Source organism: Myxine glutinosa, chromosome 9 (genome assembly GCF_964187855.1).
Source record: "Myxine glutinosa chromosome 9, kmMyxGlut1.1, whole genome shotgun sequence".
Classification (NCBI taxonomy): domain Eukaryota; kingdom Metazoa; phylum Chordata; class Myxini; order Myxiniformes; family Myxinidae; genus Myxine; species Myxine glutinosa.
The window spans coordinates 96,581,517-96,596,466 of NC_136269.1; the positions used below are offsets into that span (position 1 = coordinate 96,581,517).

Sequence of the window (14,950 nt, forward strand, 5' to 3'; positions counted from 1 at the left end):
GGACCAAAAAAAACAACAACAACCACGGTTCCCGAAAAAGGCCAACCCCCGCTTGCGGGTAAAAATGGCCTCTAAAGGTGGTTTTTTTTTTTAATGGGTTTAAACTGGCATCAACCCAAATAACGAATCATGACCTTTCTTACAATATATAATACCCGGGGCAACTCATGAAAGCTCGTTTCTAATTGGTGGAGAAAAGCCGATGCTAACCGATAGGCATTTCTGGCCTACTAACCAGTAAATCCAGCACTTCATGGGTTAATGATTTTGCAGTTTAAAATCCACAATTTTAATCGTCGAGTTGATTCATTCATTCTTGTCATATGACATGATTCTCCAACAGTTTGGCTAACCATCCATGGCCCGTTGTCAATGTGTATGGTTCCATCGCAATGTAAATTTTATATTTATTATACATTATTTGTAACATAACAAGCTACATTCGTTATGCCGCATCATGCAAAGATCGTTGTAATAATGACAACAAATACTGAAGATAAATGGTACACAAAATATCGGTTTGGCTTCATCAGACTACAGTACTGCATAACAAAAGACTATGTAGATAGTTTTTTACTTTTTAAATTAACACCACAGAGGAAGGGTCAAGCCCAAAGTGAATATGAACTATAAATTACGGAAATATGAATGTAAATATATCAATGAAATTGAATGTTTTATACTATATTTTCATTCCTTCTGCCCTACATCTATTCCGCTACTCTGTCAACTCCTTCCAGTATCAGCATGTGCACTTCGGCAATTCCGCACGCTTGGTTTGGTATAAATAAATGCAGGGTGGCTTAAGACAGAATGATGAGAAAATATAGAATGGGCACCCATCATTATAATGGGCTTTTGCACTAGTAATACAATGTATTGAAGAGGACAATACAAACTTGGAACCACCTTTAGAGGCCATTTTTCCCCGCAGAGCAGGGGTTGGCCTTTTTCAGGCACCTTGGCCCCCTTTTTGAAGCAATGTTTTATGGCCGGATGCCCTTCCTGCCGCCAACCCTGTTATAGTCACCTCTTGCATTTCTTACAACATATAATTATTTCATAATCTTCATAATCAACTAGAAAGCATCTCAAAATGTAAAGCCTGTCCACGTGTGCTTTGCACACAGGGAATTACCAGCAAGCTGGTACTCAATTTGCCGACCTCAGAAGGATGACAGGCTGAGTCAACCCCCCTGGCGTTAATTCAGCGATCGACCGGGATTCAAACCCAGGATCCTAGGATCCCAAGCCGGCACCCCAATCGCTAAGCCAACACCCAATAACGGAGGCATAAAAATGTAGAATACTAGGCTTTTTTGCTTAAAAACAAAAAGCAATCACAACACATTCTTGAAAATAAACTTGCATAATCAACTAGAAATAATCAACTTCATAATCAACGAAAAGAAAAAAGAAAAAAGAAAAAAGAAAGCATCTCCTGTGCTAAAGAAATCTAAAGCCCATCCGCATGTGCTTTGCACCCAAACTAAACTTGATTAAAACAACAGACCAGATAAAAACAAAATGTAAATTTTAGTTTACCTAATTATTCTCCATATTCTCAATTAAGGTTTGCTGAAAATTTGATGACAAATGCTCAAATGGTTAAAAAGAAAAGTTATGGCCGAGATAGACACACAAACTCAAATGGCAAATAAATAAAGAAATACGGAAATGATGAAAAACCCGGCCATCTCACACTGCGCTATATTTCCAGCGATGGATGGTCTAAATATAAAATAAATGGAATTGAAGAAAGGGTGTGTTTAAATAAATAAAGAAAGAAAGAAAGAAAGAAGAAAACTGTGAGGCAATGTCAAAAAAATGAATTAATGCAAATGTATTTGACACGCTACTAACCAATTGCATTGATAAATTTTGCGGGCTTATTCTGCCACTTCACCCCGATCATATAGACCGGAATTCCCGAGAGTAGAATGGCCAAACCGATGCCACACTCCACCGGAGTCTCCTTGATGGACACGACGACAAGGAAGATGCATGCGAGTATAAAACTGACGGGGAGGACAACATTGACCTGCAAATAACAACAAAAAGAAGACAATGGCAGCACATCTGTACAGGTCACAACCAAATAATTTATTTACAAACTGCACGAGGCAAATGACTCAGTGATTAGCTCAGCATTTGAGGCAGAAACAAATCTAACTGACCTTGATGGGTCTTTCCAGGTCAGGCTTTTTATATCGAAGCCACAACATGCCAGCAATTGCCAAAGCAATGCACAGCCAGTTGAAGAAGCTGAAGAAGTTGATGACGGAGAAGACGTCGTCGGAAATGGCGTACAACAACGTCAAGAAGCACTGAGAATAGAGGACAAAGAATTGTCATTTTTAGCGATTTGAATGCGTTCAGAGTGCACCAAGATGGCAATGGGGCCTTGATAGGCTTTTAAAACAAAAATAATTCAAAGCAAAACAAGCATTACCGCATGCCCGGCCCTCTCCAATACTTAGCGAAATTTGGTTTGACGAAATCATACAACAGTCGTAATGTTAAGTGTTGAGCAAATAAAATAACCGAATGAAAACGGCTCTCCAACAAATCGTGCTTCTTATCACCGATATCACGATCCAAGAAAGAAAAGAAAGGTGCAAGGGAAAAATTCCAGTGATTTTAGAAACTTTACACTCGTATTGCACCACTTTTTACAGCACAATGAAATTGGTGTAAAGCCTGCAACAACGTGACACCATCTTGCCTGGCACCATCTACTCTGCACTTTTCAAATAAAGAATGCTCTTGTGACATTCTAATGAAATCAAATAGTGAGACTCAAATAGACATTTCATAGTCATGCATCTTAAAGAATAAATATGGATCTTAACTAAGCTTGTGCAAGACGAGTTAAAAAAAAAAGAAGGAAAGTACAGTACTGTACTTCACAATCGGATAATGTCCGAAAATGGAAAAAATTTAGAAAATAGAAGTAACATGCCCATGAGTGACAATACAGGAAAAAGCAAAATCGCTATTTCAGGAAAGAAAGAGCATATTGAAGGTTCAACAATGGAAACTTTTCAGAAAGCTGTGGTTGGTTTCAACGGTTTAGTTGCAATTAGTTATATCTTTTTTGGTTCTAGCTTAATTTTTCTGCAAATTTTGACCAAAAGTTGCTCCCAGGAATGTATCCTAAATTTTTATCATCAAGTCAATGGTAAAATAGCCTGGTGTTGGCTCAGCGGTCAGGGTGCCGGCTTGGGATCTGAGGATCATGGGTTCGAATCCCGGTTGATCGCTGAATTAACGCCAGGGGGGTTGACTCAGCCTGTCATCCTTCCGAGGTCGGCAAATTGAGTACCAGCTTGCTGGGATGAATGATCATGGTGTGTACCCCGGTTTAGAATAGGTACACTGCATCCCTGCGCATCGTAAGAATGTGACCAAGGGTTGGCGTCAGGAAGGGCATCTGGCCATAAAAGCATTGCCTCAAACAGGGAACCATGATTGTCATGGGGCCCGCAAGGCTAAACCCCACTCTAGCGGGGAAAATGGCCTTAAAACGATCATTCATTCATTCATTCATTCATTCAAGTCAATGGTAAAATAGGGCTCGATTTACAATGCTCGACCTAACCGTATTTTCCAGGAACGCATACACAACAACAACAACAACAACATGCATTTTAAGGCCATTTTCCCTGCGAGAGCGTGGGTTAGCCTTGTGGTCCGGTCCCCATGACAATCTTCTCCATGTTGCCCTATTTTCTGCATCTCCCCTTGTTAACCCCCTTGCCCGCATTTCTTCTTCGACCATCTTTAGCCAAGTCTTTCTCGGTCTTCCCCGTCCTCTACTTCCTTCTACATTCATTTCCATCACTCTTCTCAACCAGTCACTTTCATCCTTCCTCAACACATGACCAAATCATCTCAAACTGTTTCTCTTCACAGCATCCATCACAGGCTCTAGTCCCATCATCTTTCGCAATTCATTATTTGTCTTCCTCTCTCTCAACGATACTCCACACATCCACCGAACCATTCACATTTCCACCCTTTCCAGCCTTCGTTGCTGCTCTACGTTCATTACCCATGTCTCGCTCCCATAAATCATACAACATAATAACACTTCTCACACAATTATAAATCATAACAATCAATTATAAATCATAATAACACTTCTCACACATGCAGCATACACCCTTCCCTTCAGCTTCAACGACACTCCCCTCCTCATCAGCACGCCACTCAGTTCCCGAAACTTCATCCATGCACACCTCACTCCAGCAACCGTTGCAGAGTCTGATCTACCTTCTCGATTCAGCATGTCTCCGAGGTAACAAAATGTTTTCACACCTTCCAGCTTCATGCCGTCTCCAAGATCCAACTCCACATTTCCTCCATCTGCAGCTCCCTCTGTGCACACCTTACACTTGAATGTAGCTGCCAAACTGGTCAATGACCCTCTCAAACCACTACATTTTTGATGAACCCACTCAGCGCACATTGTACATCGAATGGAATTCACTCCGACACCCTTCCTGCACACAGCACACGGCCACTTCCCAGTTCTTTCCACCTCACCACATGCTTTACCACTTGACATCACCTTCGTTTTTCCGATATTCACCTTCAGACCTTTTGTCTCCAAACATTCCTTCCACTTGTTCATCTTCTCCTTCAGTCCATCCATACTTTCTGCAAACGAGATCATCTGCATACAACAACTCCCACGGTAAACCCTCCTTTACGTTCCAAGCCAGCACCTCCATCACAGCTACAAATAGTAGTGGACTTAGTACCGACCCCTGATGCACTCCCACCTTCACCTCAAACTCACCACTGTTCCCGTCCTTCGCCCTTACAGCTGTGCGCGCTCTTTTGTACATTTCCATTTTCCAGGAACGCATCCCCAACATAAATGAAAGACTTGTGGGGTAAACGTCACATTGAGAAGTAGAATGGAAATTGGAAGAGCACAAACCTCTGCCAGACTGAACTGTATGTTTTTTATCCCACAGATAGGCCGGATCTAGATGCAGATCCGAACCAAAAATCGAATCGGCTTGTTCTTTTCACTGTACAAACTCATCCACCGAGTTTTGTCACAACACGTCCACAACTTTTTGAAAAATCGTGCGATATATCGTTGTGAGCCCCATTTCTCAATGGTGAAGAAACAACAACAACAACATGCATTTTAAGGCCATTTTCCCTGCCAGAGCGGGGGTTAGCCTTGCAGTCCCCATGACAATCTTTTCCATTTTGCCTTATTTTCTGCATCTCTCCTTGTTAACCCCCTTGCCCACATTTCTTCTTCCACCATCTTTAGCCAAGTCTTTCTCGGTCTTCCCGGTCCTCTACTTCCTTCTACATTCATTTCCATCATTCTTCTCACACAGTCACTTTCATCCTTCCTCAACACATGACCAAACCATCTCAACCTGTTCCTCTTCACAGCAATCACAGGCTCTATTCCCATCATCTTTCGCAATTCATCATTTGTCTTCCTCTCTCTCAATGATACTCCGCACATCCACCGAACCATTCGCATTTCCACCCTTTCCAGCCTTTGTTGCTGCTCTACGTTCATTACCCATGTCTCGCTCCCATAAATCATAACACTTCTCACACATGCAGCATACACCTTTCCCTTCAGCTTCAACGACACACCCCTCATCAGCACGCAACTCAGTTCCCGAAACTTCTTCCATGCACATCTCACTCCAGCAACCGTTGCCGAGTCTGATCCACCTTCTCCATTCAGCATGTCTCCGAGGTAGCAAAATGTTTTCACACCTTCCAGCTTCATGCAGTCTCCAATATCCAACTCAACATTTCCTCCGTCTGCAGCTCCCTCTGTGCACACCTTACATTTGAATGTAGCTGCCACACTGGTTAATGACCCTCTCAGACCACAGCATTTTTGATTAACCCACTCAGCGCACATTGTACATTGAATGGAGTTCACTCCGACACCCTTCCTGCACACAGCACATGGCCACTTCCCAGTTCTTTCCACCTCACCACATGCTTTACCACTTGCCATCACCTTCGTCTTTCCGATATTCACCTTCAGACCTTTTGTCTCCATACATTCCTTCCACGTGTTCATCTTTTCCTTCAGTCCATCCATACTTTCCGCAATCAACACCAGATCATCTGCATGCAACAACTCCCACGGTAAACCCTCCTTTACGTTCTGAGCCAGCACCTCCATCACAGCTACAAATAGTAGTGGACTTAGTACCGACCCCTGATGCACTCCCACCTTCACCTCAAACTCAACACTGTTCCCGTCCTTCGTCCTTACAGCTGTGCGCGCTCTTTTGTACATTGCCATCACTACTCTGATCAACCATTCCTCCACTCCTAACTTCCTCGATGCCCATGTCAATACTTCGCGTGGAACCCTTTCGAATGTTTTCTCCAGATCAACAAACCAAAGAAACAACTTCTTCCGCTTCTCCATGTACTTCTCCTGCACCTGCCTCACAATAAAGAGCACGTCTGTTATTCCTCTTCCTGGCATAAATCCAAACTGCATTTCGTCGATCTTCACCTTCTTCCTTATCCTCCTCTCCAACACCCTTTCCAATACCTTCATTCCATGCTCCAAGCCACACTCCAGAGGGTCACCTTTCCCCTTGTATAGAGGGACGAGGGTACTCAGTTCCCAATCCACTAGAATGTGGCCTTCTTTCACCACCAGATTACAGATCTCTGTCATTCTCTTCACACCCCAACTTCCTGCTGCCTTCAACATATCTCCCACAACTCCCGTGGCCCCTCCCGCTTTTCTACTCTTCATTGCTTTTATCGCTTCCTCAACTTCCTTCTCAGTTATCTTCTGTCGGTCCGAAAACTGGGTTACTCTCTATGTTGCCATCGCATTCATTCTCTGTATTCAACAGCATTTCCATATATCTTTTCCATCTTCCTTCAATTCCATCTGGGTCCACAACAATTTGTCCCACTTCATCCTTCAAGCAACTCACCCCCATCACATTACACCTCTTTCGCTATCTGCTTTGCCATCCTGAATACCGCTCTCTGACCCTCTTCCGAATCCAAGCGTTCTCCGAACATTTTCCTACATGCCTCCTGCGCCTTTACTACCTCTTTCGTTGCAGCCTTCTTGGCTGCCTTATAAATTCCATGCTCTGCTTTTTCTGCTCCCGTACCCTTCGCCTTCTGCCACTCCTTGAACTTCTTCCTCTTCTCGTCAATCCTCTTTCCAACTTCATCATCCCACCACCATGTTTCCGAGTGCCTCGGTGGTAGTGCTGTTAGCTAGATTCAAAATCCCGTCTCGGAACCGTCTCGATAAATTTTCAATTTTCATAACGGGATCTCGGATCGGCTCGGTTCCCGGCAAAGTAAAAAAAAAAAAAAAAAAAAAAAAAAAAAAAAAAAAGGCTTCAAAAATAATGGAATTTTAATTACAATATATTGTTACAGACGTGGCTTAGATGTTATTTACCGAGCGGTTTTGGTATGACCACGTCTGCACAAGTTACCCGATTATACCCGAACGTTGACTAATCGCGCTACGCTAGGTCAATGAAGGAAAAGACACACAGCTGGGATTCAAATGACACGACACCAGGGTTCAGTTCTCAAGACCTCCGGAGGAGGTTATATTGTTACGGAAGGTTAGATTACAAGGACGAGAGGTACAGCATAGAAAGACAAGCACTTAGACACACTCTTATATTATTCCCAACAGACGACAGATAAACGGGACAAAAGGCTGACTCACACGGGGTTTGATGGCTAGGAAAGGCAGGATCGATGGCTCCAGGTGCACCTGGGCTCAAAGGTCAGAATCGACTCGGTCCGGTCCAGAGATGCGGGGAGGTATTCAGCGCTCGTACGTGGCAACTTCTCTCTCCAGGCTGGGGGCGCATCTGACCTCACATCCGGCAAGTGGCTGCGTAGATCCGGCGGGGAGTGACACGCCCTCGGCTCGTTAGCTCCGCCCCAGATGGAATCGGCTCGTTGCTTCTCATTGGGTGCGTGCGGGGGGTTTACCAGGCTCCGCCCTTGACGGGGGACTGACAAGGAGCCCCTTCGTGGTAACCCCGTGGAGCGCATGGTCCGGCGCGCATTGTCAATGGCGGCTAACCGAGCCGGTGTGATGACGCACACTCCCCCCGCGCAGCGTCGTTGTTGTTGTAATTGTTGTTGTAGTTGTAGTTGTAGTTGTAGTTGTAGTTGTTGTTGTAGTTGTTGTTTGGGGAAGAAGATGGAAGGAGGTATGGGAAAGGTCCTAAACTCACTACTGGTGCCATATAATCACATTCTGGTGCAACGAAGAGTCATAATTAATGGAAAGGAGTCCTTAAATGACATAGACTAAGAATAACTAGCAAGATGTCCGAAAGTTGTCTACGTGAGATGCGGTGGACCTGGGCACGACATTTAATGGGGGAAAAAGGGGAAGGTCGGCTCTACTGATTGTTGTTTACAGACAATGGGACTAGGGAATGGGGGATTGGGGATAGTTGGGGAGTATTGGGGAAATAGGGGAATATTTACAAGCGGATATGGAGGCCAAATTCCATATTCGCAACATTGCACCCTTCTCTACCCTCGGGGCGTCCCGACCCGATAAATTTTTACCTACTTTAGTGTGGCACGCAATGTAGTTCCCTCTACTATTAACTCTACCCTGAGTGCGACAGTTTTACAGATATTCACAAATGAGTAAATATGTCCCCCTGCGACGTTGCACCCTTCTCCTCACAGAAACACACCCACAGGATAACCGAATCCGGAAAGAATCCTCAAACTAAACATACAGCCGGTAGGGAGCATTATTTACACAAGACTACGCTGATATTTACACTACGATCCAGGACCTGTTTTTGGAGGAACACATGCAGATGTTATGCATAGAGAGAGCACGCATGCTAGCATCGATACACCAACCCACGAGTGCTCTGTGGCCTACGGCCTTTAATAATGTGCAGAGCACCCCTTCCAAGCATCAAGCACCACCCCATCACACAGTGAGCACCATCCGGTGCACCAATAAAGTGTCTATAAATCACCGGTGGTGTCGCAGCCGGCCGATGTTCTGCCGCTGGTCTTGCCTTCGTGTGGTGCACTTGGCCTTCTTGCCTCTTTCAAAAAATAAAGAAAGGCGCCAACCGCGTCCATTTCTATATTGTGGCCTTCAGTGGTGTCAACTAAAAGTGGTTCACCTGCATGGCATAGGTGCCACGTTGACCCATAGGTCCATCCACGGGTGGTGCTTGGCCGCAAAAGAGCTGCGGTCCATGGTGGGTGGCCACAAACATTGCGGTCCATATGGTGTATCGATCCAAGCAGCAAGCAGCGAAAGTGCAGGCCCACAACTGCGTAGCCAGCACCTCTCTCTCCTCTCTCTCTACCCCAAAGCCAGATCCTCGGAGGCGGGAGACAAAAGAAAAGACAAGTGAGTAAGGTGGTAAGGGCGCAAAAGTGCACGCAATGTAAGATGATGCACACTGGGGGCACATGGGAACCAGGTGAGACAGGTACGTTTCTATCGTACGCCCCCCCCCCCCCCCCCCCACCAGGTAACCTACATGGCCCCTCCCTTACCCCTTACTGTATCCACACAACACAACACTACCCATAAACATCTACTTTACAAATCAACAAACATCCCTACTGTCTTCCCCGTTCCTCCCATAAAGCAAATTCGTCTTCTCTCCCTCCTAACCAATCAAATTTGCCATTTTCAACTTTCATCAAAATTTGCCATCTCCAACTCAACATCATAATTTGCCATCACCAATTCATCATCAGTCCCTCCTAAGGAGGGAGAGATGGAATCACCCCAATGTCTCATCCACGTCGTGATGCGTCTCACAATCCACACAGCAATTCTCATTTCCTGCACACAGAACAAAGAAAACACAGGTGTGGAGTCCTCATCATCACCACAGGTAAGTGGCTGCGTATGGTGCGACAGGTTCATCAATCCTATCTCCTAAATGACTTTAACAACTTTACACTACCCGGGGTCTTTCTCCGGCCAAACCATTGGCCTTCTTATACTATGGGTTCTAAAAACCAATTCCCATTGGCCAAACTGTGGTGCTTTTCAATTTGGGGTCTCACTCCCCCGATTCATCTCCCGGTGCCCTCGCACAATTTCTGGGCTGTGGCGTGTACCTCTCCCAGCGGGTCTACCCACCTGCACACCTCCACCACTGCAGTTGCCTCCGAGCTTACCTGCTCCTTACCCTAACCTAACTACCTGGGGAAGGCCCTCTGGCGCTCTCCCCACTCGGTGCCCTCTCTGGCACTGGGCTGCCCGATCCACACCCGGGATCCTCAGGCACCCACTCACAACTACCGGCTCCCAGAGCCCACCTGCGGCCTCACCTGGCTGACATCCTCACAGTGGTGGAGTGCCCAACCAACTACACACACTAACAGGCTACACGCCCAGCCATTTCCACAACACTAATGCACCCATCCACAACACCATTCTGCAACCGCACCACAGATGCCAATATCCAACCACAATTTACCTGTACCCTCTACCTAACACTTACACTACCCGCCCCGGGTATCCGTGATGGGGGTCCACTCTTCCCCCATTCACACCTTCGCACCATGCACACCACTCCGTACCACTTACTCCAACTCTCTCCACACACCTGTACCTGCACACCTGTGCTCTCACACCTGGTGCCACCTGCACCCTTCTCTCCCCAAGCGCATTCGCGCTGATCTACAACACTCACTACTCACACACTGCTCCACACACCTGTCCAGTTGCACACCTGTGCAATTCTCACACACACGGCATCATCTCAGCTAACTACTCCCTTCTGAAACTTGCGCTTCCCAGTCGTCCCTTTAAACTATTGCGCTCCCACGTCATTATCATCCACACTAATCTACCTGCGTCCCCACTACAGGTATCAGTCACTAACTAAACTTAACGTTACCTAATGTCATCTTCTAGGGCCCTATCAATATAACCTAACCCACCCGGGCTAGTTTTCACTGCCATACACCCCATAAGCTATTGCGCATTTGCCCCACATGGGAAGGGTGGCAGGGATGCCACCCTTACCCACCGGGCCTATCGCTCCTCAATCCCCCAGTCCTCTGGCACTAATAAGCCCCCCCTTATTCAGAGGTACTGGGTCCCGCCTCGGCATCTAAAGCCGAGGCAATCCACGGGGGCGCCTGCTCGCCGGTGTAAGGTCTTATCCGGTCGGCGTGGACGATCCGAGGGAGGGCTCGTGGTCCAAATTTGGATCTTGATGACCACGTCACAGATTTGCGACAGGACGACTCCCGGGCCTTGCCAGGGGGAGGTGAGCTTTGGGCACCTTCCCTTCCGCCTCCGGGGATTAAAGAACCAAATCTTCATCCCCGGAGCGTATTGACTCCCCTGGCTCCGGTCGTCGTACCTGCGCTTCATCTTCTCCCCCGCCAGATGGAGTTGGCGGCGGGCGAAGGCATGGACTAGCTCCATGCCTTCCTCTAGGTGACGTGCGTACCCCTCCCTCGGCGGGTTAACCACCGTGTCTGGCACGGGACCGCATAGCAAGTCGGCGGGAGCCCGTAACTCCCGCCCATACATAAGCAACGCTGGACTGCATGCGGTGGCCCCGTGCTGGCTGGTTCGGTAGGCCATGAGCAAATAAGGGAGATGTTCGTCCCAGTCATCCTGACGGGTGGCGGTGAACAGTGCCAGTTGTTGGATTAAAGTTCGGTTGAATCTTTCCACCATCCCGTCAGATTGAGGTCTAAAAGGCGTTGTTCTGGTTTTCCGAATTGACAGGAGACTGCACACATCTTTTAGCAATTTGCTCTCAAAATTTCGTCCCTGGTCGGTGTGCAACTCCTGTGGAATCCCATGCCGGCACACAAATCCTTCCACGAAGGCCTGCGCTACCACCCCTGCTTCTTGGTTGGGGAGGGCATAGGCCTCCAGCCACTTGGTGAAATAGTCCATTACAATGAGGATATACTTATTACCTTGGCGGGTGCGGGGCAGCGGTCCTAGAATATCCATAGCCACCCGCTCAAGGGGGGCCCCCACCTGATGTAATTGAAGGGGGGCCCTCATCCTCCGTGCTGGTCCCTTTTTGGCAGAACAGGCGTCGCATCTCCGACACCAGTCCTGTATGTCGCGCCCCATATTCACCCAATAGAACCTCCGGCGGACCCGAGATATTGTCTTTGTCCTGCCCAAATGGCCGCCGGAGCGGGTACCATGCACCTGTTGCAATATGACGTTCTTGAATTTGTCAGGGACTATCACCAGCCAGGAAGTTCGATCAGAGGGAACCTCCACCCACTTGCGATACAAGATGTTGCCTTTCAATTCCAGGGTCTGCCACTGAGCCCAATATGCCTTTGTTTGTGCCCCGAGGGGGGTGACCTCTTCCCCCTTTGGTCTTTGCCCCAATTTGACCCATTGGAACACCGGCCCCAGAACAGGATCCTCCTGCTGGGCCGTGCTCCAAGCCAACTCTCCAAATTCTTCGTCCGCGGTTAGTGGCAAAATTGGCCCTCTCACCCGGGTTGCCCGGACAACGAGGGTCGGGTCCGAATCGCCCAATTGCTCCCTCTCCTCGTGTCTCGCACAAAATTTGCAGTTTTCCCCCAGACAAGGACGCCGAGAGAGTGCGTCCGCATTACCATGGGCCTTCCCGGCCCTATGGGCCACATCAAAATCGTACTGCTGCAACTTTTCCAACCACCTTGCAATTTGGCCCTCCGGTTCCTTGAACCGAAGGAGCCATTGCAAGGAGGAATGGTCAGTTCTAACCAAAAATTTCCGCCCGTACAAGTACGGGTGGAAATGGTTCATGGCAGCCAGCATAGCCAATAACTCTTTGCGAGTGACGCAATAATTTCTCTCGGGCCTACTTAAGGCCCGACTATAATAACCAATCACTCTCTCCACGCCCTCCTGTGTCTGAGACAAAACTGCGCCCAATCCTTCCTGGCTCGCATCCGTGTCCAGGGTAAATGCTCCGTCGCTAGTGGGGTAAGCTAGAAGGGGTGCGGATGTTAGACACCCCTTCAATTTTTGGAAGGCCTCGTGGCACTCCCGTGTCCAATTAAATCGCGTCCCCTTCTCCGTAAGCCGGTGGAGGGGACGGGCCAACTCCGCAAATTTCGCCACAAAGCGCCGGTAGTAGGAGCAGAGTCCCAAAAATCCCCGCACCTCTTTGATGGTACGTGGTGCGGGCCACTCCTCTACCGCTTTAATTTTTTCTGGGTCCGTTTTTACCCCCTCGCGGCCGATCACGTGACCTAGATAGGCCACCTCTCTTGCAAACAAAGTGCACTTACTCGGGTTCAGCTTCAACCCTGCCTGTCTGAGGCACCCGAACACCTGGTCCAAATTAGCTACTGCCTGGGGGAACGTTTGGGCATGTACCAGGACGTCATCCAGGTACACCAGGCATGACTGCCATGGCATGCCGCCTAGTACATGCTCCATCAATCTTTCAAAGGTGGCGGGGGCGTTACACAAACCAAACGGCATCACAGTAAACTGATACAGTCCCTTACCTGTGGAAAATGCCGTTTTCTCCTTCCCTGCCCTATCCATCTCCACCTGCCAATACCCACTCTTGAGGTCCAAAGTTGTGAACCAATTTGAGCCCGCAACGGCATCGAGGGTGTCATCAATCCTTGGCAGGGGATATGAGTCCTTGAGTGTCACGTTGTTTAGCTGGCGATAGTCCACGCAGAACCGCGTGGTCCCATCCTTCTTTTTGACCAGCACAACAGGTGACATCCAAGGACTTCCCGAGGGCTCGATCACACCTGCGTCGAGCATTTTTTCAACCTGCTCGTCAGCTTCCGCCCTCTTGCTCCAAGGGAGCCGTCGGGCGGCCTGACGAATAGGCCGGGCCTCACCGGTGTGGATCTGATGTTTCACCAGGCCCGTACGTCCAATATCCTCGGTGGACAGGGAGAAGAGGTCCAAATGGGACCCAACCAGTTTGTGCAAGGCCTCCCTCTGGGTACCTCCCAACTCTACGCTACTACGATTTACCATCTCGCAAATGGGATCGGGCCAATTCCTACTTGTTATTGAAGGCTCCCCCCGGGGTCGGCTCGGCTGGACGTTCTCGCCCCTCACTGTCGCGACTTCCTCAACTGGGGTGCAGCCAGCTACCCTCGTGCCCCTTACTATAGTGCGTGGTTCTGTACTCATATTTATTACTCGGACGGCCACTACCGGTCCGTCCGTTTTTACAAGGGTGCGGCCCACGATTAAACCCGGTATGGACTGCGCTGCCACCGGTTCGACCAGGCCGCAGGACTCCTGCCATGTTGGGCGAGCTGCCCACCGGGCCGGCACTATCGCCTCGGCCCTTGGGGGGATGGTCACAGCCTCGGAAGCCTCCAGCTCCGCTCTCTCGGCCGTGCTCACTCCCCCTAACGGCAGCTCTTCTACTCCCACCTGCAGGATCCCCCGGCACAAGTCGATTTTACAACCGCTGGCAGTCAACAGGTCCAACCCTATTAAACATGGGTCGCACACCTCCGCCACCCAAACATCTATCTCCCTCCTTACCGACCCTAACTTGAGGGTCACAGAACCACGCCCTATGATCGGGGCCGTTACCCCGGTAGCAAGCTGCAAACTATAATTTTGCAGGTGCTGGATCTTATCCCAGCCACCTGCGCTCGAATCAAGGACCACAGGGCTGATGATCGTGGCGCTAGCTCCTGTGTCCACTACGGCGTCTACCCCCACGCCGGCAATTTTGCATCTAATTGTCAGGCTACCGGTTCCAATTTGGCCACAATAAATGACCTGTCGCGTCAATGAGGGCTCTCCTCCATCCTCTGCTGCCGAACACCGCCCTACGTGCCCGACACCTTCTAGTTTCCCGGGGTCTGGCGGGGGGGGGTGTCTGGGGTCGGCTAACCCGCTCCCCCCTGGGCGGAGTTGAGGACCTCAACTGCCGGGGATCATCCCGGCGCGCGTTTCGACAGTGCC

General features: G+C 48.7%; 2 protein-coding genes across 4 annotated transcripts in view; both read right to left on the reverse strand.

Moving 5' to 3' along the window:
- SLC7A5 (solute carrier family 7 member 5) overlaps positions 1-14,950 on the reverse strand; it is a 147,230-nt gene that overhangs the window by 8,486 nt on the left and 123,794 nt on the right. For all 3 annotated transcript variants that reach the window (XM_068128800.2, XM_068128801.2, XM_068128799.2), the window contains exons 9-10: positions 2,178-2,327; positions 1,864-2,041 (exon numbers count right to left, since the gene is read on the reverse strand). In XM_068128800.2, the coding sequence (XP_067984901.2) occupies positions 1,864-2,041; positions 2,178-2,327 (328 nt within the window). The remainder of the gene's footprint in view (positions 1-1,863; positions 2,042-2,177; positions 2,328-14,950) is intronic.
- Positions 3,659-6,975, reverse strand: LOC144893643 (uncharacterized). The gene is made up of 2 exons (XM_078784551.1): positions 4,595-6,975; positions 3,659-4,505 (listed from the first exon to the last, which is right to left on the reverse strand). Exon 1 carries the CDS (start codon positions 6,773-6,775, stop codon positions 5,195-5,197), a length of 1,581 nt encoding a protein of 526 aa, XP_078640677.1. The 5' UTR covers positions 6,776-6,975; the 3' UTR covers positions 3,659-4,505; positions 4,595-5,194.